We start from the raw sequence: 25,423 nt of genomic DNA on the forward strand, positions 1-25,423 counted from the left end.
CAGACAAGCAAAACTGGAGAAGAATTCTCAAAAACAGGTAAATTTCACCCGCTTCATGATCGGTTGACTAAAAAAAAAAAAAAAAAAAGGTCTTCATCTCGCTCAGAGCTGAAATCACCGCTTTTTCCTCCGAAATACCCGCCGGAGCTTCACTTCTGCGCTAATTTCCTCTATATCTGACCTAAATTTTCAAAAAAGAGGACAAAATCTCAAAAAAGAGGACAAAAGGGCGTCCTCCGAGGACACTTTCAAAAAAGTCAAAAAAGAGGACAAATCCTCTTAAAAGAGGACGTATGGTAAGCCTATGATAGCCGAGCTTTAAGAGCAGGTATATCATTGTCCGATTTATGACGGGTGTCAGCCGAAAATATCCGGGTACATTTCAATATGAATATACTATTCAATTGTATATTGAAGTTCCGCACCTTCATGAAGCTGTTCAAATAGTGGTTATGTATGTCACAGGATTAAATGGATTTCGTGGCGAGGTTTCAATCCCTGCATTGGGACAAATTAGGGACATAATTCGGAAATTTTTATGTCAAACGACTGTACACTAATTTGATGAGACTGACAACTTCAAATCGAGAAGGTTTCGCAGACATTACGAAGTCACCATGATTGACGTTACTATCTCCATAACAAAACGTCTCTAAACAGCAATATGTTTGTATCAGCAGGTTAATGGAAAATTGGCAATGAAAATGAATTTCCACACTACGATAGTTCATGCCAGACGATTATTATGATGGTATATGAGTATGAGGTTTTAGCAGTTGTGGTGCGAAACTACCTCATGCTTTCCAAATTAAAAAATAAAATAAAAATTAGAATATAAACCATGCTAAAAATTTAGAGGTCTCGCGGACCCCCTGAAATTCCTTCGCGGACCCCAAGGGGTCCGCGGACCCCCGGTTGAGAACCGCTGGCCTACAGCATGCAAATAAGAGGCATTCTCACTCGATTAGGGAAAGGATAATATAAAAGTAAATATTTAATGGAATAATGCATATATAACTTATTGACCTGGTGCACAAGGCCATGCTGCCGAGCACCAAAAAAAATTCCATACCAACAACAACAACAACAACAACATAAAAGTAAGCGACAAAAATGAATGCTGTTTTGGAAGCGAAATATGAATTTATTGTCGTTGATGCGATGGCAGGAATGCTGGATACTGTATTTGATTCGAACGTTTTCTCGAAGATCGTAGAGCAACCCATGTTTGCGAGCACAAGAATGTATCAGTTCCACTGCGGTCGTTGCCCCGAATATTTCAATGACTTCTTTACCTCGGAATCAAAAGCGCACAAGTACAACACACGCGCGTCCACGTCGTCCAAATATCATATGATCGACCGAAAAGATCATCGCTCTATCAAATATGCCGGACCTGATGTGTGGAACAGTATCCCGCCGGCCATCCGACAGTCGACGAGCATGTCCACATTAAAGTCGAAATACAAGCAATTACTACTAAATAAATACAGTCCATCCTCAAGATTACCGGACCACGACTGACCTATCGATCTCGCTTCCCATGACATGCCGCCCTATTTATTGTCGCATTCTTCTTCATTCGGTCCAGTCAGACCACAGACTAGCTATTATTAATGGCGTCCTCGGTATAAGCTCCACACACCGGGATTATGTGAGCGGGAAAATGGAAGTGCTGACACGATATCCTAAAATATACGTCTCCTCCTTATTAGTGTCTGATGCTCCATTTATGATCTTTGCTGTTATTCTATTTATTTGTGTTTCTTTATAGATTACTAACTAGATCACTAAGTGTAACTGCTTGCCGGAGCGTAACGACGGAACCTGCGTATCTATCCGTAGGTTAGTAATCTATAGTTTCTTCTTACGAGTTATCTCATATGGTTTGCTGACCATCCATTATTAAAATGAATACACTGGTGCTACTCCATTGCTGTCGGAGAGAAGTAATAAGACCTTTACACATCATACAGTCATCTCCAGCAACATTTTCGTCTATGTTCGACGAATCAATAAATTGTTTGCCTGTCTTCCAATGTTCAAGAAACATTGCACCACTTTTTTACAACACGTAAACTGAGTTTTTAAGATGCTCTTCTCTTGGTACATTATCTAGAACAGATAACATAAACTTCAATATCCCAGCTTTTTTTAATATTTTAAATTATTTAATAAAGTTTACCATTACCATGCAAGAACTCGACACATAGCGTCATAAATATAGTGACCCAGTACACGTTATCCCAACATGTAAGTTAACAACAACAGAAAGTCGGAATCTGACCTGTCTCTCATCTCAACACCACAGCAAAATCTCAGAAATGTGTTTAATTATATAAAAATAACAATTATTTCAAAAATCTTGGTAACAAAATAATAAAATACATACATGATATTTCTACTCATCTGGTACTGCACTAAACAAATTCCATAAAATCTATTTGTAGTAGTGTCATGCTTACAGTGAATGTGTGTTACAGTGCTACTAGTTCTAACCATGTTGAATTGTGGAAACAGAAACAAAACAGTGATCTATAAGGTAATGAGGAATGGAATGAAATATTTCTATGAATACCACGCAAATGAACGTAGCGAGTAGCTATATTAAAAATATGAAAAACCTAAGACTTCAGCATTGTGCAAATATAAAATAACATGTTCGTGATACCAGGTCGCACTATCTGAAATGAACCATTTCACAAATAATATTTGAATAATAGTTCAAAGTCAAAAAGACAGGTCCTGGTTAAAATGTGAGGAAACATGAGAAAGTAATTTAAGGAGAATAACTCTGAATAAACCATTCAAAGTTACACAATAGCATATGCAGGATGATAATATGGAGTGGTAGGAATGTAGCTGTACTACTATTATTGATTATGAATTGATTTAACCATGTGTAGCAATATCCCAACAACAAAATATTGATGGAAAAATCCGCCAATAAAACAGACTGTCATATCACACCCTTCGTGTAATAATGCATTGCATGAACTGGATAAGAGTCAATTCCGATCGATCTCCATGACTTTGCTCTCTGACGGTTAATTCCGAATCCCGTTATTCTTGTAATTATGGTAGGCATCATCACCGCGATTTCCTAAGGCCTTCGTAATCGAGTATTTGTCCATTGGTGCGAAGAAGCTGTAAAGAGATTGACGACGCATTTAGTACAAGTAAGTAACACCGAAAAAGACATGTGATAACTACTAGGTAAAAGTATAAAACGAATATCTGAAAAGTACTCAGGCCGACTCAAAAAGTACATTTTCTCAATTGGTCGCATACTCTTAGCAGAATATCCGATTTGTCCACGTACGAAATTACAGGGTGCATCTTCGTTACTGACAAAACAATGACACTACATATCCGTGCCATTTTCAAAAACACAGTCAGGTACTGCGATAGTGGCTATTTCTGCTGCTTGTCATGACAATTGAACCGGTAAAGGTGATGCAAGCATAGCCAAAAACCACTTTCTACTTTACCAAATTCAAAGTGTAATAATATAAAAATTTCACCTATGTAACTAAATCCACCTAAAACATCGAAAGAAAAAAAATCTTCTCGAGCACTCAGAAAAACTGGAAGTACTTCGTTACTGAACACCTTTGCTTTTTGCAGAACAGATTTCGAAGGGAAAGTACAAAATCTTTTCTTTTCCGGTTTCCTAGTTTTAGTTAGTAGTTAGCCAACTTCAAAGTAGTTACGAATTGATTTTGAAGTGTCATCTTGATACATTTTGACCAAAAACGCAGTTACGAGCGGTGCTAGTGTAGTGATGGGACAAATTATGGAGTCTTATAAGTGTTTTATTGGTTAATCGGGGATTAGGCTGATCTTGATTAATGTTTGTCACATTGCCAGGCCAACAACCAAAATTTTGGAGGGGAAATTGAAAATTCAGGGGGAAGAAATGTTTCTACCAATGACGTGGTAACGTTCCTGACCTATTTTAGTGACCACAGATGGCGATTTAATTTCAATTCAGAAGTAATTTTGCAACCCAAAGTGCCATTTCCCATAATTATGCCTGCGCTTACATCATTTTCCGCCCGGAGTTGCTTCACTCTTCCCTGTAAGTGACGCAAGAGTTTCACGGTTCCTTTTTCGCCTGTAGCCCCACCTTGCAGGGGCGCTTTGGAAGGGGTGCTCGACACCGGCGCCACTATGGAGGTGTCGAAATCTTGATGCATGGAGACGTGTCCGTTTGTGCTCTGCAAAATTTCGAATGGTGAAACAAAATGCTGAGCCTGGTCGTCGTTACCATCATAATTTTGTGTACATACATTCACAACGCGATAATGCGAATGAGCTTTCCCAACAAAATATAACACAGTACATCAGAGGTGGCTAGTAACTAAGTACTACCTTTTCAGAGTGTTGAAGTGAGCTTTTCCTGCTTGCACCACTTACTCATGAGGTTATGTTCTAGGTTCACTTCTACTTGGACTTAAGTTCGAATCACTTTATGAGAGTACTTGTCGTGAAAGCCACATGAAATAGCTAGTATTACAGTATCTGTATGTAAATTCAAAGATTTATGCCTATTTGTAGTCTCATTAAGGGTTGTAATGACTCGAGTCACTTACTCACGATTTTGTGCATGACTCGAACCAAGTCATATGACTCGAGACTAGGACGACCAAGGCAGACATTTCATTGTTACTTCGAAGAATAGTAAAGTCACCACATTATTGGTATTTCGTCTGTCAGTCCTGATACGTCGAAAATTGAGCCAGAAACTGTTAGGACTGAGGAAAATTACAAAAGTATGAATGCGTGCCATTCTATAGCACCCGGGCAGAGATGAAATAAAGTGGGTTGAACTGGATTGAACTCAAAACTGAACAGTGAACAAAATGTCCTGGCTTCAGACTCGAGTCACAACACTATGACTTGGAATCGACCCTTTACTCACTGACTTGGATTTGACTCGGTGGTGAATTGACTTGACTCGAGTCAAAACTATAAAAGTGAGACTGACTTGTGACACGAAACCTTGTGACTTGGTTACAACCGTAGTGGCATTCGTTGTTTGCGCAAGTCGTGAAGACGAAACTTGCAATATCGATCAACTGCTAAAATTAGGCCCCCTTTCGACCAAATCTAGTTTTTGAAACTAATTACTCAGGTAGTTTCCATACCTTTCAATTTACGCTAGAAGTATTTTTGACATATCTTAGAATTTTCTACTTCTACTTGTGATTTTGTTAAGATTTACGGCGTTACTGCTACTTGACTAGCAATGCAGACTAATTCACCACATCTGGGTAGATTTACAAACATCATCAAGGTTGGCAATGTTCTTCAATCGAACTTGCGCCAATTCAACTTACGGCCGACAGTTTGGATATCTCCTCTTCCATTCTTTCCAGCTGCCGCTTATGTTCCAGTCTGTGGCGAGTCAGTTTTCTGAAATGGTGAGGTTGAGATGATTTGGTAAAATAAGTACGTTTGCTCCGATGACGATGGTTCAAGCAGAGCACAGCCTGCCTTTCGCTTTTCCAATAAACTCGTCAATTCCACAGATAGAAAGTTACCTGTCGAGCTGCACGGCCAATTCCTCTTCAAATTTCTCAGCCAATTTCTGGGCGGTTGTGTCCTTCCACAAGCTCATATTCCGTTGGATATCGCGCAGTTCGTTATCTTTGTCCACCAGTTGCTTTCTGTGGGGTGGAAAAATGTGTCAACGAGTATTAGAGAGGTACAAGCTTTCTCAGGGTTGTAATGACCTAAGCCATGACTCGAGTCACGATTTACTGATGATTCTACGTGACTCGAGTCATTTTGTCAAAATATGGAAATGACTCGACTCGACTCGGACTCGAGTCATTGCGCATGACTCGAACTAAATCATATGACTCGAGAGTCAGATGGACGAAACCGGCATTTCATTGTAATATCGAAGAATAGTTAAGTTTCGTCTATTGGTACTGGTACATGATAATGCGAACCATTCGATACCACCAAACAGAGCGATAAATAGTGGATTCAACAAGACTTTAACTGAAATATGAGCAGTCAACACAATGACTTGGACTCGAACACGAATCATAATACCATGACTCGATTGACCCTTACAATGTTCGTAAAGCTGTACGAAAAAGTTTGGACGGCATGTATTTCCTTGTAGCCGCAAAAAGTATAGATATTCGAACATCTTCAAGACATTATTGCTGTTATGAGGCTATTAATAGGTGGTAATCGATGCCGGGCTCAACTCAATCCAGAATTGTACAAACTACTGGTCTTTTCAAAATGCGCTACTAGACCTAGTCACTTTTCAAAAGTTCCAACTAGAACTAGAACTAGCGACCCATTAAAAATTCAAACCTAACCAACTAATACACAACTGACTAAATTCAGTTCCGAAGCAACTCATTAGTTTCCTGATACAATAGTGAATTGCAAATGTGCTAAGAAATATTGGAGATAGAATCAGCATTTCAAAAGGAGGTGGTTCCGACCCCCAGAACAACCACTGTTGACAGTGATGACTCTGAGCTTACAACAGCTCCAAGAATATCACGCAGCAAATCACATCACGGTACAGCATTGGTATCACGATGGACGCCAAATGACGACACACGTTTTCTTGTTGTTCTGCAACTAGAACAGTAGTTGGTCGACTATCGATTACCTAGATTTGTAGTTTGTACAATTCTGTCAGAACAGAATCACTCAGGACGCTCGATTTCGCCCAGCACGAATCACAACACAGTAAACCACCGAAACACAGCACTCACGATAAAGCCTGCATGTCCTGCGAGTTATGTCCGTTGAGCTCGGCGATCTGATACGAGAGACGTTTCGAAGACGAATTGCTCCCGCTTGACAACACCTGATTACGTTCCCGTTGTGCAATCTGCGCAGCTCGCCGATGCGTTTCCACCTCTGTGGTCAAGTCGCGCAACGTTGCACGCACGTCGTCGCCTAGAGCGCGTAGCTGAGACATGCAGCCTTCGGTATTGGCTGGTCTGTTGCTGTAGATTTATTACGAGATTAGGAATCGATATTACGAAATTGAGAACAGAACTGTCTGGAGAGCTTCTTGGAGGTGCAGAACTTCATTATACAATTGAATGGTATATTCATATCGAAATGGACCCGAATATTTTCGGCCGACATTCGTCAGGGGTAATCGTCAGCAACAAGTAGATAATTGGAAAGAGCATTTTGTATCAACTATTTGTGATGAGCAGAGGTGGCCTAAGCAGTTTATATGGCCGACCCCTTTCCAATGTTCCCTCTAAGCTGCGCACGTGCACAAATGCGCACTGCTGACACAGTCTCTGCAGACAGAAAATTCAAGTTGCGCAGAAAAAATCCGAAGTGATGACCTTTTTTTTAGTCATTATGCACTGTTGTCCAAGGGTCTGCGCAGAAGTTGGTGAGTGTGCGCAGACTCGTCAAAAATTAGAGGGAACATTGCTTCTTTCGGAATCGCGAGATGCATCTTGGCGACAAACACAAAGTGACTAAGGACGCTGCACATAGCTACAATTTTAGAAATGCATTCAGTTTCCATGGCTGTCTACCTAAAAAAAATTCTCTACTTTTCAAAATTCAAATTTTAAAAAGTAAGGAGTTTCGCCTAAAAGCTGTTCAATCAAAAGTCAAATTAGAATAAATACAATCGCTTGAGTAAGTACTGCAAGTGGACTTAACCTAATAGCATATTCTGAAAATGTTGAAGAATTTCGTTACTGACCTGACCGACTAATAATGACTGTAATTTCTTCTACTTGCACTCGAGTATCATCAACGACTATATTTACAGCCTCTAGCTCATTTAAAGTGTAAATAGTGTGATTATGTGACCAGCGGTCACACTGACCGAGACCACCCACCTTTATGATAAGCCAAGACAAATAAAAAGTTAGGCCTGTTGAAATGCTTAACAATGCCTGAATGCAACAAGGTGTGTAGTAATGAAGATTATGCATCATTATTATCATTACCTTCTTGACAGATTTGAGCCGGATCGCGACAAAATCGCGGACGACCTGTTTCGCGATTGGCTCGGGGTGCGTATGCCTCGTATGAGCTCTGCCATTTTCAAACATTCTTCGTGAATCTCGGCGAGAAAGCATCTCTCCGCGCGTTCAGCCTGACAGCTCACATCTTTGCACTGTTTCAAATACATCAAAACCGGTCTGCGAAAACATTTTGATGAGCAAAGGAATATGTCTCAAGGTGCTAGCTTGAAACTTACTGCCTCAGATATACAATAAAATATAAAATATGTTCATTGAAACATGGACTACAAAATAGAGAAACTCCATAATTGGAATCATGAAGTCAATTTAAACCACGAAACACAGAAATGTCAGCAAATCAGCTGAAGTGTAACTTTAGAGAATATTCATGAGTCAGATTCTGTCACAAAAGCTTCCAGAACATACGAGAAAGCAACTTTACAATGCAAATACTCATTGGCGAAACACGGTAATTTGACATCAATTATCACTACTGGCGTCTAGAAACGATAAAAATCTAAGTGAATGGATAAAGAGTAAAGAAGGGGTTTCATCTCAACAAAATACGATGAATTCATGAACAGAAATCCTACTCAATGTCTGCTGGATACAGTTGAGAGCCCCCCTGCTGGCCTAATGCAGGGCAGTAAATTCGTGCGGCTAAATCTCTGTACCTTTAACAGAGCGTCGTGCTTCTCTTGCTTTGTATTTCGCAATTCTTCTTCCAATTTATTGTATTTGCTTCTGTGAACAGCCATTTCTGCTTCGTTGAGCTCCGTTAATTCGGTCTTCAACTGCTCGTATTTCTGAAAACATGAAGAGATGTGGAATCACAGGAACGATTTGATTGCTGCAACACTCGGGCATATGTCTTCCTAGATATTCGAAGAATTATAATTTACTTGAGATTCTGTTCAATACTATTGCGATGGGACAAACTCTGTCGAACAGAATTCAGAATCAAATTGAAGCAAAACACTTTATTTGGGACTTGAATCCAAATTCATTCACTCACTACTGCGTATATAGCCAACCTGGATTTCAAAAGGTGAGAACTTTACCTTGGCTTGATCTTTCCTTTCCTGTTCGCGGGCATGCGAAACCGCGTCCAACTTTTCTTGAAGTTGCTTCCTGTTTTCCAACCGCAACTCTTCGATCTCCTGCAACCAAATCCAGTCAATACAAGGCAATCAATTTGGTGCGATTCGGTTCGCAAAAATTGACCAGATCAATCCCTGGCCAGGTCAGACCAAGGACCTGATTTATAACACTGGTAGCCATGACTTCCCCGCTTGGCACTCAGCATTACCGGATAGCATGGAGGGGTGGTACAAGATTTAGAAAGCGTTACAAGGCTATATCTGCAGCTTCCTTGTCCAGCGGCATTTGCACATCATGCACTCACGGTATGCATATGCACAGATCGTGTGTATGTATATCATGAGTCGGTGTATATGCCGCAAAAACATCAATGACAAAAATACATAACGTACTTTTCCTAGCGTCTTTGAGATAACCTTTTCTACATGTATTTGAGTATGAATCTATGCCGCGACTTCTACTTCAGTAGCAATGCTGATTACTTCGACTACCACTGTTCGCCAGTAATCAATCCCACAACTTGAATATTATCGTCACGATGTTGGTTCAAAATCAGAACGCTGTATGATCATGGGTGAGTGTGCGATCAATTTCGTGATCGATTAGACTCAAAGCTCTTTCCCGAATTGAACATTTTACAAACCATACCAAAATTTATGGACGCCTTACCGTTCTCAGCCTAGAGATTTGTTCCGTCGCGATTTGACATTTGTTTCTGGCCTCGTCGACTTCCGAAGAGAGTTTGGATTTTTCTTTTTCAAATTTAGCTTTTCTCATTTCCTCCTGCCGGTGTTCAGATACCTCTTTTTCTCTCTCCCAATCCGACCTCTCTTTTTGCAACACGTTACGGATCTGTGAAATGAAATTTAGATGAACCGATGCCTAAAAATATACATGAATGGATATATCCAGGAGTGATTGTGACACACAGGAAGAAATTGGGCTTGAAGCAGAAAAATACGGCACCGCACTGCCTTGAATGCTACCAGTGAGGCAACACACTACTCTGGAGGAATTATTCAGGGAAAAAACACCACCGTTTACTTTGATAGGTGACATTGCATCAGTGAGGAATGATGTATGCGCATGGCCAACTGTATACACCTAATAGCCTAATTCACTGTATGCGACCAAACAGTCGAACACTCATACTTTCAGAAAGGTCTACAAATCCCAGAGCATTGCGTCAGTGACAATTGCATATAATATTACAGAAAATGACAACATGCCTACCTCTTCTTGCGATTCCATCCTCAATTTATTGGCGAGCTCTCTCTTTGCGTCCTCTTCCTTGTGCAGCCTTTCGCGGAGCTTCTCAATTTCTGTATCCTTATTCTGAAAATAACCGCCACGATATCAGGGATAACGGTAAAAGATTTCATTATAATAAAACAAGTGGATTGTAAAATAATTAAAAATAAGGAAACCGTCAAATTGAACTACTCTCGGCTGCCAATGGGGATGGACGAATCCTGCATGGGACATCCGAACGTCAAAATGCCAAATCCACAGACACGCTTGGGTATGTTCTACTCCTTTTTAAACAGTAAACATATACGAAGAACATCCAATTACAAATCCAAAGTATTCAAGATATATAATTACGACAAGTTGAGGTTCAACGTTCCTTCAGTGGGAAAAAAGTATCAAAAGTATATTTCTAATTGAAAAAAAAAAGACTTTGGAGCCAAGAGCACAAAAATTCATCACTACCCGACTCGAGTCATTACAATTGATACTTAACTCGAATTTTAGTACTCAAATCGTCCGGCGCTTGTTATCAGGTTATTAACAAGGCAAGACCATTTTGCTTTCTGCGCGATCTCGTATTACCAAGCCAATACCAGTTTTACAAGCGAGCCTTTTGACGACGTGCCTCTACGCTATCCCATCGTCATGAAACAGGTTACAGTTTACTTTGCTGGAGGGGAAGCCCAGTTAAACACAGGATACCAAGGTTTTTGAAGTCACTTTCATTCTGTAGTTCTACCATCATGTACACAATTGCAGTTTATGGGGAATACAAAAATACCAACCTCAACGACAGACCGTATCCTGCAGATTTCTTCCTGATGAGCCGACTTCGCTTCCAGAATCGCCCTAGATTTTTCTTTATCGAGGTCTTGTAATATCTGCAAATAGACGGCGAATTTAGAAGAGTTCCTGGCATGTAATATGTCTATGTTGTTATTACTTTTTCAATCTCGCTTTGCTTTTCGCCCTTTATCGAAGCCACGGCCAGTTCCTGAATTGATTTGAAATTAAACAAATAGAAAGTGAGAGGCTCTGATATGAATCACATACACACTGTGAGTATTCGTAAGGTTTACGTAAAAAATTCATAGGTGATGTGATTTGCGTACATGAAATGCCAAAGTTGCCTTTTTAAATTACTTAGTTGAGCACTTTTTAGTCTTCGTTTCCTATTTCGCTACTTTGACCGCCTCCGGTAATATCACACCGGACTTATGTGTGTGTATTTTGGACTTGGTTTCCTTCAGCTCTCAAGTGAAATTTCGAAAATTGTGACTCCGGCCTGCTCCATCACCATCGTATGGTATAGATATCTATCACATTTCCTCAACGGGTCAACCTCAGTTCATCAAAAACCTACAGCATCAGTACACGTCAAATTCGAGCAGGTGTGACGGCTGCAGAATGCGTGATATCAAAGCGTTTCAAAGCACGTATCGTCACCTTTTCCTTCCTCAAGCTGCTGGCGTTTCTCTCCGACTCTGCGATCCATTTTTCACGCAGCGAAATCTGTTCAGCGACTTTCGACTCCAGTTCGGAAACTTTGTCGTTCAGTCTTTGATTTTCCTCCCTGGATCTAAAAGTGTTTAAAGGGAATTGATATCGGATTTATCGGATGATAGCAAAGTCAATGTACTTTAATCAGGACATTGACATGTCCGAGAATTAAAATAGATTGACGCATGCGTTTACATAAAGGTACTGCCAAATTTGTATTTAAACCGAGCACAGGAGCACAAAAACTTGACTCAATAGCAAGTCTTTCATCAGTTCAAGAGATATCTACCAGCCAAACTATCTCCAGCAGAACATGGTATATTGATGGATTAGACCTGATTCACTTATAATGAACATAATTGTTAAGCCAAGGGGGGATATGAATCCTGAGTGACATGTGCGTAAGAGATGGGCAAAGTAGTCAGCAATGCTAGTTGAGTAGAGGTAGAATTACGCCCTGAATTTCTATTCAATTCCAAGTAGAAGTAGAAATTTCAAAGATTTCTTTCAAGCAGTTTCAAGTAAGTAAGTACAGTCGATTTAGTCGAGGACTCATATATTGTTGGCAGTTATTATAAGTCGGCTACTTCAAAAATTAAGAGATGCATCTTTGCAACTGATGCAAAAGGACAAATGACACTGCAGATAGGTCAATCTTCGAGATTATAAATCAGCAGTTACTGCGATGGTCATTTTGCGCGGTTCTGTGACGATTTGGAACATAAAATTGATGTAAAATAGACAAAATCGATTTGACTATTTTGAGAAAGGTAGAAGTACTTTGTTACTGACCCCCTTTACGAATAAGTAGTTCCAAAATTGCCCCGAAAAATGCCTCGGTGGCCAAATGCAGTTACTAACATTGCTGCACTGCTACTGCTACACATTGTTATACCTATTGGATTCGGTCGCTAACGATACGATTTCCCGATCTTTGTCTTGCAACTGCCTCGCGAGACTCTCGATTTTATCGAAAAGAGTTTTCTTTTCTGCTTCAATAGCGTCGGCACGTTCCATCTGTGATTTCAAAAAGTATCATAAACAGACTACACGAGCATTTGTACACGTATAAGTATAACCATGCAATTAGGAAAACATAGTATGAAATACACTGTACTAATTTGTCTATTTTGATAAAGCCATGACAAAAAATCAATCTTACCGCTTTGGACTGCGCCTTTTTATCCTCACTCCCGTTGTTTTGGATGATTTCCTTCAGTTTCGCAATTTCCATCTTCTTCTGCTCCTCCATACTCTCGAAATTATGCTCCACCTCCATCAATTTCTGCGAGAGTAACAGAAGTTAAATATGACAAACTCGAATACCTGGATGCTACCATTCCAAGTCAATCCAGACCCTATACCCAGAGTTCCAGTCAGCAATGCAGTACTTCTACTTTTTCGAATAACAAAGTATTATTTGCCTACATGCAGTAATTACACAAGCAATTATGTTTTCACACTACTTTAGCTTCTGCTTATTAACAATTGAAGCAGACAATTCATTTTCTAGTTTCTGTATACCTTTGAAATCGCTACTTCTAATTTGAGTAGGAATTAAGGACAGAAATTAAGCCCAGTGGTTCTCAACCTCGAGAACGGTATCCGCCGATCCGCCGGATACCGTAATTTTCGATGCATAATGCGCAAGATTTTCACAATTTCTTACCCTAAAATATGGGGGTGCGTATTACACATGAGTACAGCAAGCCTTGAAAAAAATCTCCCTCTATGAAAAACTTTAAATCACTCCTTTCTTCATGTTCGTTTCCAATCGCGCACAGTAATTCGTATTATAGAGTAACACGCTGCCAATTAGCGGTAAGTGTGTTGCCCATTAACGAGAGACGTGTGCACAAGCACGCGATCTCCTGCTGAGTTGGCTTGCCGTTTGTACGCAAGCGAAATTAGGTCACGCATTGGCAATCGCGCGCGGCAATTCTCGCTAATTCATCGTGTCAACAACAGCCCCGAACAACCGCATATACATATACAAGATGCGCAAGATGTAATCGCTTGCATAATCAGTCGCATCTCCAACAGACCAGGTGCGCACGACATAACCGTTAGGCTGAGCAATCGCATCTGTAATAGGCGTCGTGCGGTTCGTTGGCCTAAACTATCTCGCCGTCGGCCTCGCAGGCTTAGGCTGCTATCTACTATCATTTAGAGACAATACCGTTAGTTGTATAATGATTGCAATCACATCTGTAATAGGTCTTGTGCTCAAGATGCCGTGTCGCTAGCCTGGACTATCGCGCCGCCCGACTCGCAGGCTTTGGCTGCTATCTACTATCGTTTAAAGACAATTCCGTTAATTGTATAATGATTAGCGATCGTTGTTATGTCATGACTGTTCACTGTGTTCAGTTCAACAGTGACATCGCAAAACAGAATGACATCGTATACGAAATCGGAACTATTAATGTACTGAGATGCAGAGTGCGTACTATACATGGGTACAGGCTTTTTCCCATAATTTGCATGCTATTTTAGGGGTGCGTATCATACATGTGGAGGCGTACTATACTTGGAAAATTACGATACTTTATAATTTTATCTCCCAATTCCAAAATTCAAAAAGTCGTCTTCTTGTCCGTTAATTAGAGAAAACATACAATTTCAAATTTATTCCGAGTTTGCAACGTATTTTTGTATGGTGTCGCAATAGAGAGTTCATGGTCTACTTCGCGCGTACGTCGCAATGATGCAGACGTTATAAGGACCTGTGTAAAAGTAGTTGTTTCGGACAAGTTATATGAGGAAACTATGGAGACTTTCAACAAACTTTGTTAAATTCCGACAGTGCAATTATACGACACTTGACAGTATAATAGAGGTTATAGCTAATAGAAATGTCGCATTTCTTTCAATGGATACCGAACAATAACAATCAGGCTAGTTATCATTAAATGAAGTTTCCAATATCATATAGTAAAAATAGTACATTGAACGCTCTCTCTTTCATGCTGGTATGACGTCATATTTTGTGATACGATTGTTAATAAACAATGTTCTTTCCAATTCTCTACTAGTTGCTGACGATTACCCCTGACGAGTGTCAGCCGAAAATATCCGGGTTCATTTTAATATGAATATACTATTCAATTGTATATTGAAGTTCTGTACCTCCAAGAAGCTCTTCTAATATTAAATTTAAGTTTAATACCTATGTATAATCAAATTTAGGGTGAATTTTGGATTTTGACAGTTCACCGGACCGTAACAATTCTTTTGAAGTTTCACCGGTTCACGAGGTCAAAAAGGTTGAGAACCACTGCTTTAGCCCTATCTGCCGACACCATGAACAGTACACAGTCTCTAAATAACCAAACACAGCACGCCGCTCGTTCCAAACATGATCCTCTCTCACCTCGTCCATTTCTTCGAGTTGCTCTCTCTTGTGTTTCCTCTCGCGAAACAGCTCTTCCCTGGCAGTGTGGAGAGCCCGTTCCAGCTCCTGTCTTTCGGCTATAGACGTTTTCGAAGCCTCGCCGCGTCGAACGCGAGCCCTTAGCTCGTCTCTCTCTTGCATCAAAGCTACGATCTGAAGATGGATCGGTATTTTTCAAGAGATTCGGAGAGATGCATTCCCGGCAGTGGCGAGCAATTTCAACGTTTTCAAAACTTGCTCCGGTTTTCAGATTCAAATGTCATTCCGAAAGTGAAACCGCTTTTGTTCTGTGTTACACTTAAATACAAGTCCATGCCCGGTACATTTCTCGATGGACGTTGCATTCCTCGTGAAATCGGTCAATTAGCTTTCTAAAGTTCTTTGTGCACTAGGGGTGTTCAAAAATTACTTTTTTTCTCAAATTGTACTGGTTACTTGATAAAATTGTTAGGTTACCTAATTAAAGGCTGCACATCAAATTTGGTTCAATTCCAACCAGTAACCGCATTGCTACAACAGAAGAAAGTTATTTATTTATTCATTATATCAACATAAATAACAAAAACTTCAAAATTTTCTGTTCATCCCATGAAATTGTTAGGTTGTCTATAGAAACGATGCTCATCAAATTTGACTTGATTCCAACCAGTGGAAGCAGAGTTATTGTAGTTGAAAAATTTGAATTTGAATGAAATAGTATTACGGTGACAAATTCTTTAATTATTTATTATAGTTCTGCCCACCGTAAATACTAGAAATCTCAAATTTTGAACATTAATAACTTCGTTTCTACGACTTCGAATTGAGTCAAATTCGTTGTGCATCGTTTTTTTCAGACAATCTAGCAATTTCATGGGGTAGCCATTGAAATTTGAAAATCATTAGATTTATTTTTATTAAATCAATCAAAAACTTCTTCTCTTATAGCAATGCCACAATAGGTTGGAATTGAGCCAAAATTAGTGTACAGCGTTTTATAGGTAACCTAACAATTTCATCAAGTAGCCAGTACAATTTGAAAGTAAAGTCATTTTTGAACACCCCTGTTGAACATGTATTGCAGTGAATTTCTTTGCAAATTCACTCGTATGTAGACAACAATAGCCTTAAAATTAATTTTCCCATAGCTGTAGAGATTTGACCGTGGTGCGATAGTGCGACTTCGCGTGTTCATCGAACTACATCAAATATGCTATTTCCTAACAGAAACATTTTAAATGGTCGTAAATTGGGCATTTGCATTTGATACTCCTATTAGTGAACAAATTTTCGAAATATACATAGGCCACAGTCCGAATGAATAGCCATTATTCAAAGTTGCATGAATATTCGGAATCAGTGCAAAAAAATCTTATTTCCATCCGTTTCAATGTAATCCCGAAGCTCGTTACGAAAGAAAAATTCATAACCCAAAACATCAATTCGAGAAAAAGGCCTTACATCGTCATAAGTCATCCCCAAATCGTCTGCATCGTTGATTCTCTCTTGCGCGTTATTCAATTCTTTCGCGGTCGTGTCCAATTCCTTTTTACACTGTTCTTTCTTAAATTCAAGCACCATCAGCTCAGTTCTGCAAGAAGGATTGAAAACTGTGTCATCTGAGATCGTAGTAAATCAAATACAGCGTTTATGAACTTGCTGAGAGGCATGGTAACATTATGAACTTGGTGCGAGGGGTTGCCACATGATGATCAAATGATACATTACCATATTGTTCCCTTACGTGATGTCGCAATTGTTTTTTATGCGGCAAAATAAATTTTGGTCCATACTGTAAGCACAGGATTTTGCCGAGCTTGAACCTAAACCTGTCGTTATGGCGACGAACAGTATATTTATGATTCACATTACTAACATATTTAACCAATTTATTCATAGACAGGGTTGTAATGACTCGATTCGCAAGTTTTTTGTGACTCGACTTGACTCGAGTCAATTTTTCAAATGTGTTAAATGACTCGAGACTAGGACGGCCAAGACAGACATTTCATAGTAACTTCGAAGAATAGTAGAGTTATTGCTATTTGGTCTATCAGTAATGATATTTGTAAAATAGGGCCGGAAACTGTTAGGACTGAGGAAAATAACGGATTGAACTCAAAACTGAACAGTGAACACAATACGGACTCGAATCACAACACTATAACTCAGACTCGACCCTCTACTCAATGCCTTGGACTCGGACTTGAGTCCGCGGTGAATTGAAAATGACCCGAATTGACTCGAGTCAAAACTTTAAAAGTGAGATTGACTTGTGACTCGGAACCTTTTGACATGGTTACAACCCTGTCCAGACTACAAATTTATATGTAGCGTTTAAAAATGAGTTTCAATTCAGCTGCGGCTTGAATTTGGATAAAGGACCCAAATAAAATAAAATGCATGCCAAACAGGCTCGTGCCAAAACTTTCAAAGCAACCCACCTTGCATCGTCTGCTTTGGCTTGGTTTTCGCGCAATTTTTCTTCGAGTTTCAGCAGGCTAATTCGGTGGCCTTCGATCGTTCTTTCCATGAGCTTCAGCTCCTGTTCGCTAGCCTGAAATAGAGCGGATAGGAGAGAGGTGCGAAGGATTAAAAAGAGAGATCTCACCTTTTTCTTATTATCGATAACGTCGATCTGGGAATCGAGTTCCTTCAGTTTGTTTAACGCGTTGGAAGTCAGCTGATGTCGTTCCGCGTCAGATTCGATACTGTCGCCTCTGTAAGATCGCCTGCGCAAAGAATTCGATGACATGAAAATAAATTGACAATTCTTCTAGAAAGAGGCAAATCTTATACGATAGAACAGTATATTACGGAATTTTCCACACATTTTGTGATATCCGAAACAAATATGGAAATTAGGTGTCTTTTACGCAAAAAAAATCCTTCAAAATTTTGGTGACTCGACTTGACTCGAGTCATTTTCTCAAATACAGAAAATGACTCGACTTGAGTCAATCAGAATATTGACTCGATTTGTACTCGAGTCACTGCGCATGACTCGGACCAAGTCATATGACTCGAGAATCAGACGGCCAAGACCGACATTTCATTGTAATTCCCAAGAATAGTAAAGTTACCACACTATCGGTATTTTGTCTAATAGTTCTGGTACTTGAAAATTCGACCAGAAACTGTTAAAAGTGAGGAAAATTACTATATTTTGAATGTGAACCATTCGATATCACCAAGCCGAGTTGTGAAAAGTGACTTTAACGAGACTTCAACTCGAAACTGAACAGTCAACACAATGACTTGGACTCGTACCCTAGTCACAACACTCGGACTCCATCCTCTGCTCGCCGACTTGGACTTGACTCGGTGGAGAACTGAAAATGGCCCGACTTGACTCGAGTCACAACTATAAAAGTGAGATTGACTTGTGACTCGGAACCTTGTGTCTTGGTTACAACCCTGCAAACCATGGAGTGTCGAAGTCTCAGCCAGACTGCAAGTCTTCCTTAGACTGTTAAGGACTGTTACCCCTTAAGGACTGTTACCCCTTTCTCCCACCCCCTTCTCCTTTTTTTACTCTGTTTAGCTCCATCACTCATTCCATCTCAATATTACACTTACTGTTACTGTGAAAATACGACATACCTAGGCACAGATTTGGACAGCTCCACAGAGTCGGTCATGTCCCGATTTCTGGTTGCGTACGCGTCCACAGAATCCGCCGATCGATTCCATCTACTCGAAGGCCCGGCGCTTCGCGTGTGCTTGTGTCGCGAACTGTTCTTCGACGATAGCCGGTAACTGGGTGCTACATCCGCGGACTGCGGCACAAAAAAATCATTCATACATTGACAGACAGACAGACAGGCAGCTTTATTCAGCAATAATTGCAATGCATACACAACAGATTTTGCCGCCCAGGATCTCGCATAAATCATCTAGTCAATTGCATTGATAAGAGTATGAGTTATATGTTATTCTTACTAACTAACTAAACTGATTCTTTTATCCATAACGAGTTAGAATCAGAGCAAAATGGCTACAGGACGAAGAGTTGGGAAGAAGTCGGGAGCATCGAAAACAGGCTGGCAGAAGTACAGAAGCCAACAAACAATTTGTTGTTCGCATTGCCAAATTTATTCCACTCAAAGCTTTTTGACTGACTCTCGTTGTGAGAGGACGCAGGGAGCTGTGGTTAACCAAATTTGAAATATAGAAAGAAATTAATCGAAAACGACAGACTTCTTCAAAACTGTGTAACAAGGTTAATGAGGACTTGAATAGGAGAGTCTAGTAAATTCAGCGAATTTACAAAAGATAGACAAGTTGACATGACGATGATCAATTTGGAGAGAGTTAAAACACAATACATGGTGAGTTATTCATGATACTACAATCTATCTGAAGTCCAAGACAACTAAGCTTTCTACATCCCCTAATCTTTCGTAAGACGATGCAAGCTGACAGGGAAATAGTGCCAAGTTTTAACCAGTGCTGATTCTTGTGTATTCGAGTTAAGGACCAGATTACATTTCAGCTCCATGTCGCAAGCGATGCCCAACAGAATATCAGCATTACTACAGCGATTAACAACGTCATGTTCACGATCCTACCTGTTGTGTTTGCTCTGCCGATTGCCGTGACGCCATGGAATCATTATGGTCCGCGGGCATTCCGTTATTGCTCAAAACACTGTCCAGGCTTCTCATAGAGTCGTTAACTTGCGGAGGTTTGGACGCTGAGGATCGATAACGGAAATTAACTGACCAACGAAATATGGTAACGAAAATCTGATCCCAAACACTTAATGTGAATATGAATATATATAATTAGGCTCAAACTGTAGGTGCAATTATATTGAAGCAGCCAAAACAGTTACTGTCTAAACTGCTAGTGTCACAATAGAGAGATTCTCAAAATAGTGAAGCATTCAAAATAGTGAAGCATTCGAAATAACGAATATGATAACAGTTAGTGTCATATTAGCAAGGCCTTCAAAATAGCACCGTATTCCTAATAGCGAATGTCAAAACTGCTGGTGTCATGATAGCCAGGCTTACTGTTATTCTAAGCATTCGTTATTATGACACTAACTATTTTGAGCTAACCATAGCTATTTTGTCTGCATATCATGTAAATAGCTACCTATATTTCTGGAAAATCTATGCGTGATCAATCCCTACTCAAGTAGGACTACCCAATAAATCAAATTTATATACAACATAAGCAATTTAAACAACTACCGCAACCATTACTGTACTACAGTCTACACAGGGACAGGTTATTTTAGACAACAAAAGCCAAAGAGATCATGATCTCATCTCATACCTTCACGTCCATGGTCCGATGCTTCATCATAAGTAGCATTCTGATTGTATGAAGGTTTCAGCCGAGAGAGTGGAGGTCTGGTCGAATAAGATACGTCCAAATCTTTGCCGGCGGCATTACGTTCTGAAATAATGGAATTTAACACATACAGTGTGCCACATATAGGATATGACAGTAATAGCGTCAGGTTACTTCAGAAAATATTAAAAAGCCTATGGATAACCAGAGAAAACAACCACAGGTTGGATTCCTATGATCATTATTGCTTATTTATTACACTATAGTCCACTTTCAAATATATAGATCACAAGATAACTTCTAAATTTATATAATATTAGACAAAGATATCCCCAAAGTAAGCAGACAAATACACTGCGGCAATTGCTACGCTGTTTGAAGAAGGCAATATTACATTTTCAAAACTGGAACACTTAACTGAATGATATCAAGTCTGTTACTCTTTGCTAAGACTCATGCATTTTAACGATTGCTCATACAGAGTAAATTATACATATACAATATACCTCATTAATTTATTCTCTAATCATATTTGTTAACACCCCTTACCTTCATGAAAAGAGAGCCCGCTTACACTGCTACCACACACAGACGCAAAAAGCGGTTCTATGTCGCAAATTGACATTGCATACTTCCAATATGTTATCCTAAACTTCGGTATCTGACCGCAGAAAGCAAAAATTACTTATACAATAGTCTCCATATTGAGAATATGAGATTTTCATCTACAGTCTGACTTGAGCACTGGTAATTTGTACCGCACCTACTACTAACCACTACCATCACTACTACATGCCACCGGAATGGACATAGGAAACACAATAACGTAGCCTTATAAGCACCGGCCTAATAACAACAGATTGTAAAGGCTTACATATGACAGTGAATAGGTTAGCAAGACATTTACGGTAACCAGATACAGAACAAAGCCCGTCACAATACCCCACACTACATCTACTTAAATATACTGATTTATGCATTTCTGACATTCACAACGACTAAAACCCGAGAAACGATATATTCTTATTTCGTACTGAAGTACTCTGAGAGGCTATCGTACAACTTCAATGACCCATCGTAGACACTTGAGCAAAGACTACACCCTTATCAAGATGTCGCAGGCTGGGAAATGCTGTAAACTGAAGCACTTCAGCTTGAATATTTTTAGTAAAAGAAAGGCCGAAACAATCAAGTCATTGCAGATTTGAAATCAGGGTTGGATCCTACGTGATACGATTTCATGACATTATATTTTAATGAGTTGCAATAAGTATAAATCGAGCATAGGATCCAACTTTATTTGAAACAACCTACTTCTGTGTCTGTTGGTCATATATTAACAGATATTGGTCAAGACCTTACACTCTACCTGGGATTCTTCCAAAAGAAAATTACCTGGAAGTTTGGAGACTCACGCAACTGATTAGTATTGCAATTTCATGCGAAATACCACACAGAGTGATATCAATATTGAACAACTGCTGTCACCAATTGCTATTTGATGAATTACAACAACTTACTTTTATCGTTTTCTTTTAATTTGTTGTATCGATCCCGTAAACTTTTTGCGTCTTGCACCTGTTGCCGTACCGAGTCTGCGGAGGATGTCGACATTTTTTCTGAACAAGTACATCGCTACATTTAGATTGGAAAGGAGACGCCAAGCCGTCACCGCAAAACATATCAATTTCTATGGTCAATTAGACTTAATACGACCAAAATACTTGATCATATACTAGCTTTCTAATGAAATCATAAAGAGGAATTGGATTTTGGTATATGCGTTGATTTGGTGTCCATACTGGTGTATATATCTAGAAACAGTAGTAGTGAACTATTACTACGTAATGGTGAATACAGGTAACATAACATGTAACAGATTAGCAACTAAACTTGATGGTAACCACGTTTGAATTTATGGTAACAAAGATTAATCGGACCACTTTCATGTATAATCTCTGTATAACATGGCAAGAAAAATTTGGCACATCATTATAGTAGTCTGGTCGTAGCAAATCCTACTTTCTTCATGGTCAACCTCTACAAATGCTACTAGATTTATCCATTTTCCCATAACGATGCGCTTTATGCATGGAAATAGTAAGTATACCTTCAAAGTATTTTTTTTAATGTATGTTATTGGCCCATCCATGGCCAACATTGAAACACTGCATAAATACCTCCTTTCTGTAAAGTTTAGTGGTGTAACGTATTGTATATTGTATATTCTGATATTCATGCACATGAAGGGGGAGAGCAATCACATTGCGCCACCCTCAAATGCACGTTTTGTGCAACATGAAAGAGAACATTATATGAGAAAAGAGTTTGCCATATTCCGGTTTTATCATCACACAACAAAAGTTTCATCAATTCAAAAATACTGGTAAAAATTCCTGCCGAGACTCATCGTTTGTTGTCTATCTATCAATGATAATGAATGGAATCACCTCTATTTTTGCGTAAAGACTCTTTAAAGTGCTGACGGACTGCGTCTGTGTGGACAGAGTCTAAATCGCTGGCGATGGTAACGCCGTCAAAGGATGTTACCGGGACTCCAGCTACATGGCGCACATTCATTTGCCGGTACCTAACAATTAAATTTTCCGTTAAAGAAAAGGTGATTTTCCGTTGAAGCATGAATATACTTGTCTTCATATTCCTCAGTGTGGACGGTGCTGAGACTCGTGACAGAATTCGATCTTGGTAAGTTGGATCGTCCTGGTAAGATATTGAAAGAACTATTGACACAAAAGAGAGTGTACAATATACAAAGTGAATTGGGCACGCAGTTATTATAGTACTATCATTATTTTAATCCAATGAGAAAGAATGGAAGGTGCATTATCGTATGCCTTTTGACCCGGTTTCCCAACTCAAAACGGGCGGTGGGTTAATTTTCATATTTGGCAGAGGCCGTGGGCTGCATGAATTCATTATCAAGACAAAATAAGCCAGGCAGTTCAACCACCAAGTTTTCACTCGGTACAATGTTGATACGACGTTGTGCTCTCCAACGTGGGTGACAGGCATAGCTACCACAAAAGACATAATATCTTATTAAAGAAATACAAATGCAACAAAAAATATCATGATCATCACTTTCAAAGCAAAGGATACCTGAAAACACTAATTCTCTATTTGAAGATTACACAGATTTGTAGTGATTTTGAAGATAGATATTGCAATTTGAGCTAAAAATTCACAGCTAAACAGCTTGCCACCTCTCAACAAAATCTACTTATTCAAACTACTTACTTGAGTACTTGTCAAACCAATTATTTTCCACTTCCACGTGACGTAGTTTGAGTATGTCTTGTAAATCACTAATTACTTGTACTTGTAATTAAGTATAAATTTTAACAAATCTAATGACATGACGACCTAACCCTGTCTTTTCAGCGAACTTCTGGCACACATCAAGCAGAACCAATTATTGTAGTAAGAATGTAATGTCTTAAGCTAGTACCAAGTAAAAAAAGTCATTGCCATGATCAAATTGTAATTGGATACATATTTGCTGAACAATTGATATTACCTGTATATTTTTAATGCTGTTGAAGGTCACAAAGCATTGTGGGAATTTTTCAGTTCAACACTTATTTTCGTAAGTTACAAGTTATTATGAAAAGTAAGCTAATTCAGTAGTATTACAAAATGCCATATTTTCCCAATACTCTGCATAATAGAAGCATCAATTCAAGGTAAAGATGACTCGACCTAATAACGCTGTGTGCACCTCATTGACAGAAGATTACAAGGTTTGTCAATATCCCATGGCGTCTGATTTAAACCAAGTAAATATCTCAGCAGCCTGGATACAATGTAGGTTGTTTCAAGAACTGAAATGACTAATAAAAAAAATCACTCGAATTTAGTCCGATTTATCCATTGCAGAAGTCATATGACATAGAAAGACCAAACATTCAGCATAAAATGTATGATTACTTGGAAGTACCCTGCAATTCACGTTTCATTACGCAAAACAAGGCATACATAGTCGCAAAGCAATCAATATTATAGGCTATAGGATAGATACCCATAAATTGATTTTAAAGACTATCATCAAATAATATTTCCTGTCAGCATGTAGAATTTACCTGTCTCAGTAGTCGTACAGCAAACACCTTGACAACTCAAAATTCCTAGCAACAAATTACAACAAAAAGAACACTAAGTTGATACCTCACCTTTCTTTTTAGCCAAATATTTCCTTAGCCTTTGAAGATCTTTATCAATTAAAGAAGGCATGTTGGCTAGGATTAATTAACATCAAATCTCAACAGCAAATTCTGACTTGGGAACAAGATTAATTCAACTAAATTACAAAAGAGATATATTATATCCTGTGTGAAGCATCACGCTTCCCGGTATATTAAAAAGTGGTATTATTTGTTGCCGAGTCCGGATGGAAATTGAATTCAACCGTTGACTATTTTGAAATATCTCAAGGGTTGTCTAAACAATCCAGAAATGATCCACTTACATTTGTTTATATTCTCAAGATCCTCGGAGTGTTTTCTTAACGCTATACAGACATGGAGTTGATGAAAGAATCCATTGACACGGGGTTTAACTCCATTAGACTATACACCCTTCTCTCAAATGGAGGGAAATTTAAAATTATGAACTAGTGTGTTGGCCACGTGATACAGAAATATAAGCTCTGTGTTGAATGTCAATATTTTTCTTGGATGCTTGTTCGTAAACGTCTGGCTGGTTTTATATGAACTACGTTTAACGAACCAATCCAACACCAAATCAAGTTGATAAGAGGAATATATTTGCTTAATAATTACTCCATTTGTATTTGTAGGTCTTATCTAAAGTAGCTCTTTGGTCCATTAACAGACACTTCAAGTTTAAAATGCAGATATGTCTGTTTAGGATTCAGATTCCTTCTACTTAT

General features: G+C 39.1%; 1 protein-coding gene across 4 annotated transcripts in view; it reads right to left on the bottom strand.

The window, feature by feature from the left end:
• Positions 1-2,316: 2,316 nt before the first annotated feature.
• LOC145438241 (uncharacterized) overlaps positions 2,317-25,423 on the bottom strand; it is a 37,318-nt gene continuing 14,211 nt past the window's right edge. For all 4 annotated transcript variants that reach the window (XM_080315622.1, XM_080315621.1, XM_080315624.1 and 1 more), the window contains 25 exons: positions 23,163-23,235; positions 22,965-23,104; positions 22,035-22,133; positions 20,497-20,619; positions 19,782-19,906; positions 18,814-18,989; positions 17,822-17,942; positions 17,655-17,767; positions 16,672-16,801; positions 15,211-15,384; positions 13,000-13,122; positions 12,733-12,854; positions 11,784-11,916; positions 11,281-11,331; positions 11,123-11,218; positions 10,320-10,421; positions 9,756-9,938; positions 9,047-9,145; positions 8,660-8,791; positions 7,968-8,137; positions 6,753-6,989; positions 5,547-5,672; positions 5,343-5,418; positions 4,047-4,220; positions 2,317-3,147 (listed from right to left, as the gene is read on the bottom strand). In XM_080315622.1, the coding sequence (XP_080171748.1) occupies positions 3,091-3,147; positions 4,047-4,220; positions 5,343-5,418; positions 5,547-5,672; positions 6,753-6,989; positions 7,968-8,137; positions 8,660-8,791; positions 9,047-9,145; positions 9,756-9,938; positions 10,320-10,421; positions 11,123-11,218; positions 11,281-11,331; positions 11,784-11,916; positions 12,733-12,854; positions 13,000-13,122; positions 15,211-15,384; positions 16,672-16,801; positions 17,655-17,767; positions 17,822-17,942; positions 18,814-18,989; positions 19,782-19,906; positions 20,497-20,619; positions 22,035-22,133; positions 22,965-23,104; positions 23,163-23,235 (3,155 nt within the window). In that variant the 3' untranslated portion in view covers positions 2,317-3,090. The remainder of the gene's footprint in view (positions 3,148-4,046; positions 4,221-5,342; positions 5,419-5,546; positions 5,673-6,752; positions 6,990-7,967; positions 8,138-8,659; positions 8,792-9,046; positions 9,146-9,755; positions 9,939-10,319; positions 10,422-11,122; positions 11,219-11,280; positions 11,332-11,783; positions 11,917-12,732; positions 12,855-12,999; positions 13,123-15,210; positions 15,385-16,671; positions 16,802-17,654; positions 17,768-17,821; positions 17,943-18,813; positions 18,990-19,781; positions 19,907-20,496; positions 20,620-22,034; positions 22,134-22,964; positions 23,105-23,162; positions 23,236-25,423) is intronic.

This window comes from Botryllus schlosseri, chromosome 4 (genome assembly GCF_051294905.1).
Source record: "Botryllus schlosseri isolate E-star chromosome 4, Bs_hap1, whole genome shotgun sequence".
Classification (NCBI taxonomy): domain Eukaryota; kingdom Metazoa; phylum Chordata; class Ascidiacea; order Stolidobranchia; family Styelidae; genus Botryllus; species Botryllus schlosseri.